The sequence below is a fragment of the Sinocyclocheilus rhinocerous genome, unplaced genomic scaffold (genome assembly GCF_001515625.1).
Source record: "Sinocyclocheilus rhinocerous isolate Xijiao unplaced genomic scaffold, SAMN03320098_v1.1 scaffold2660, whole genome shotgun sequence".
In the NCBI taxonomy this organism is placed as follows: Eukaryota; Metazoa; Chordata; class Actinopteri; order Cypriniformes; family Cyprinidae; genus Sinocyclocheilus; species Sinocyclocheilus rhinocerous.
Genome location: NW_015630549.1, coordinates 190004 through 194638, shown reverse-complemented (window position 1 = coordinate 194638; position 4635 = coordinate 190004). Strand labels below are relative to the sequence as shown.

The window sequence follows — 4635 nt, the reverse complement described above, 5'->3', positions numbered from 1 at the left end:
TTATGTTTTAGTTAATTAAGTGTGCAGTGTTACAAAGTTGTTAGTCCATGCCAGCTTTCTTATATTATAACTGGTGTTTGTAGGAACACTTTATAATCACAGGATGAATGGGCGATAAACAATCAATAAAACAATCAATAAAACTGACAACATTTGTAGTCAGTGGGTTCTAAAGTTACCATCGTGGCCAGCTATAATCATAAGAAAGTGCCATCAGATAAAAAAATTACTTTACTCACTCGTTGAGTCTGGTTTTCATCCTCCATGCTGAAATCTCTCCGCTGTGTGAGTAACTTCGAAATCTTCCTTAGGTGGTGGTAACTGTTTTTAATGCCTGATCAAAAGTTACTGCGAACCTGATACTACTACTAACAAAAACAGAACACATTACATAATTGTTGTTACTAAGTGAAAAAAGAGTACCCATTCAAATGTCTTTACATCAAGACACCCGATCATGGAGCAATGCACAGTACAAACGCAGCATTGAGCTTCTTGAGTCTGTTCAGTAAGGAGCATTTTGATTGGTGGATTAAAAGCTCACCGAGATTGGCTGACCGGAACATCCTCCAAAAAAAGATATTTATGAATCTTAACCGGTCAGGAAGGTCTCAAAAATACCACAAACAAATTCAGAACAGTCCACGCACGTGTGACAATTTGTAAATGCAGATTCAACGATCCATAAATACATGTAACATCATTCATAAATGTGTAATGGAAATTAATTCAAGAACTTGTAATATACATATTTGTGTAAACATTTTACATTTATTTAGGTTTTATGAATCTTAACCTGCCAGGAAGGTCTCAAAAATACCACACACAAATTCAAAGCAGTCCACGCATGTGTGATGATTTGCAAATGCAGATTCAACGATTCATAAATACATGTAACATCATTCATAAATGTGTAATGGAAATTAATTCAAGAACTTGTAATATACATATTTGTGTAAACATTTTACATTTATTTAGGTAAAATGCATTTGTGTGAGCATTTGGGGAAATATTTATGCTTTTACTTGTGTATTTATGAATTGTGTTTTGAATTTACGAATTGGATTTTGTAAATGTAAATTGTGCTGTGCATTTATAAATTTTGATTTGTTAATGTATTATTTTTGAGGCTGATCTGGCTCCATAACAAAAAGGCACTTGTTTAAGGTACATTAATGTTTTGGTGGATACTCATGTGGTGACTTGTTTTTGTTAATCAGCCCCCTCTCTGTCAGGGCTAGAATGTCCAAACTTTTCTACTCCACTCTTGGATTGTCATGCGAACGGGTCCCCCTGCCGGTCTTTAGTCATAGGGGTTTGTTTTTTTTTCCCCCCAAGGAGAGTTTACTACAGGTGAAGGAACAGACATTTTTTGGCATGCATTTTAGTACTCTGTTACTAAGGTACTGTTTTTAATAGGTTTGGTTCTTGTAATTTCATTTGGCTGGACATATAGTGTGGGCTTTCGCATTCCTAGATGGTAGGGTTGGAGCGCCACTGCTGCGCCTTGGAGGCCAAACTGTTGATTTGAAGTGTTCCTTTTTTCCCCCCCCCCCTCCTTTTTTATTCCACTATTCTTTGGTAATTTTGCTCACTTAAAAGTTACTGTATTTGTTACAAAAAATAGGGCCAAAATAATACATCATCCCAGTAGAAGCATTTGTTTCAGAAAGTCACTGCTTTTCATTACCTGTTAACTCACTGCAATCCCTGTTTCCTCCTGCTGTTGCCACATCTTGTTTTATCTTTGCGACAATATTGATGGTTTCTGGTATGGAGTCAGACTAGGAGCACTAGCACATTGTCTCTCTGTCGTCATGCACAAGGCCTATTCCCCCCTTCTTTTCTCTCAAAAAAAATGACATTGTTTTAGAAGGACCAGGCCCCTAAGATGTGGTGATCTATTTATTTCTGGAGCTTTTCAGAGGCAGTGTTGGAGAGCATGAGCTCTGGAAAAGGACACTGTGTGCTGTCCAGTGAAGTGAAATGGATTAACAATTCCTGTCAGTAACATTAAGCCTTAAAGATTTTAAAAGTGTTGATATTTACTACTTTTAATAGGAAGCATAAAGCATTCTTCAAAACTGCTGTTCCACATAAACTAAGTCACAAGTTTGGAACAACACAAGGATGACAATGTTCATGACAGACAGACAGACAGACAATCATTGTTTAAACTTTGAACAATTCCTGCTTTTCTTATAGGCTCAGCAGCAAACCTCCCAGTTCCCAGATATCTTTCCTGAGAAGGATAGGAAGCACGATGAGGGCTCTGTTGAGGAGATGCAGGAGAAGTTCATGGAGGACGAGCGTCAGAGGCAGAAACCAGATCCCAGAAGAGGAGGAGTTACTGAATGGTTTGGCCTCTAGATAGACAAGTGTTGAATGAAGAATGACTTCAGAGAGGCAACAGCTGAATGAAGAATGTGGTGTATTGTAGATTATGTATTTGTGCAGGAAGAGTCATTTACAGTGATCTGACCAGTGTCCATAGAGGGCCGTTTGCAGTGATCTGATCTGACTTGATGGAAAGACAGATTGCCTGAGAGAAGGCTTGGAAATCCATTACTCCAATAGAATCTTGTGTTCTTTCAAAGAACACTAATGTCTACACAGCATATGATCACTCCTAAGCTTCTTTCAGGTTATGTTCTCACAGGTCTCAGAAACTTAAACAAAGGTCTTCCTTGGAAAGTTCTTGAGCATACATGTTTGCTTTTCTTTAAAGTTCCTCCAAAATGTTTTCCTTTTCCCCTTGCGGATCTTCAAGATAGTTCATAAAATGCTTGCGGTAAATTGTCAATCTAATTAAGTGTCTCTCCAGTTTTCACGCGAAATCATACTCTTAATGTTGTTCCTGAAAGTGTTTTTTTTAAAAACTGCATACTTCAATTCCAATAAAACAGTACAGCATGACTTGTTTTTGTGTTTTCTTCAACTTTGTTGGCTCTAGAGTTAGCTATTCCCCACAGATGTGTTGGATAACCTTTTGCCAGCTCTCTTACCAGAGAGGCTTACCTCACCCAGCCGACCTGGTGTTCGCCAGGGAAGAATGTCAGTATTGATAACATTTGTTCACTGTTTTGTGCTTGTACTCAAGTACCCCCTGCATTGCAATTAAGCAATTTGATTTAAGACAAAAAAAATGCCTTTTTAGGAAACAAAGAAAGAACTCTGGATTTTTGTCCAGTATCTTCATTGCTTGAATGAATGAGGAGAGCCTACGTTATATTCGGGAAGTCTTACTATCTAATTAAGTGTCTCTCCAGTTTTCACGCGAAATCATACTCTTAATGTTGTTCCTGAAAGTGTTTTTTTTAAAAACTGCATACTTCAATTCCAATAAAACAGTACAGCATGACTTGTTTTTGTGTTTTCTTCAACTTTGTTGGCTCTAGAGTTAGCTATTCCCCACAGATGTGTTGGATAACCTTTTGCCAGCTCTCTTACCAGAGAGGCTTACCCCAGCCAGCCGACCTGGTGTTCGCCAGGGAAGAATGTCAGTATTGATAACATTTGTTCACTGTTTTGTGCTTGTACTCAAGTACCCCCTGCATTGCAATTAAGCAATTTGATTTAAGACAAAAAAAATGCCTTGTTAGGAAACAAAGAAAGAACTCTGGATTTTTGTCCAGTATCTTCATTGCTTGAATGAATGAGGAAAGCCTACGTTATATTCGGGAAGTCTTACTGTGGTTGCCAAGGTTGGCCTCCTTCATCCCAGCATCCCTCCCCACAACAACCCAATCAACTCCCCTTCTCTTGCCCAAACCTTATAAAACCTTGAAACACAATGCATTTAACTGAGCTTTACACACACAGCTGGCACAGATTTCCTGATTTGTTAACTTAGTGTTCCCAACACACTGATATTGACCATAAAGTTCTGGATTTGGGAAGCCTTGGATCCTTGATCTCAGACCAGCAGTAATAGGAGTAATATGGTTGCTTTCCAGGATTATTGCTTTGTTTTAAAATGATGCTCCCCTACTGGTGATGAAAACAAAATGTGACCTCAGAATTTAGGAGGTAAGGGGAAAAAATACAGAACTGAGGGATTATGGAAGATGCGTCATTATTGAAAACTAGATGCGCCATCCGTCCGATGCACACGTTCTCTTCTCTCATCTCATCTCATCTCCTTTCTAACCTTCTCCGTTCTTTAATGTCTTATGAAATTGACATTGTGAGCCGTGTTCGCTGTTTCTCCATGGAAAGCTAATGGAAGAGGGTTGAATATTTAACAGACTCTCTTTGCCTCTCATTCAGGCTCTTGTAAGAAAAGTGGGCATGACCCTATTTTTTACGCCATGCTTGGATCTGACATGACATCATTGTCTTAAGATAGAAGATGTCGTAATTGAAACTGCATACTCCCATCACTAGCAGTACCATGAGATTGACTTCAATCATTCCACTCATGCCTACATCAGATTGTCACTGATGTTGGCGACTCACTTGTCCAGATATCCATGACCCATTTTAACCCTAACCCTAAATTGCACATTATAAAATGATACTACTAATGATATTACGTAGCTGTTAAATCCACAAAATGTTGTACAGACATGCATAATCCCTCAGTGAATTCATCTGTTTGATAATGCAGTTTTTCTTTCTCCTTAAAATTGCGCA

The 4635-nt window shown here is 38.4% G+C and overlaps 1 protein-coding gene across 1 annotated transcript in view; it reads left to right on the top strand.

The window, feature by feature from the left end:
• mrpl23 (mitochondrial ribosomal protein L23) overlaps positions 1 to 2916 on the top strand; it is a 24051-nt gene extending 21135 nt beyond the window's left edge. Inside the window, exon 5 of the mRNA XM_016553005.1 lies at positions 2206 to 2916. Within this exon, the coding sequence (XP_016408491.1) occupies positions 2206 to 2370 (165 nt within the window). The 3' untranslated portion in view covers positions 2371 to 2916. The remainder of the gene's footprint in view (positions 1 to 2205) is intronic.
• Positions 2917 to 4635: the final 1719 nt, after the last annotated feature.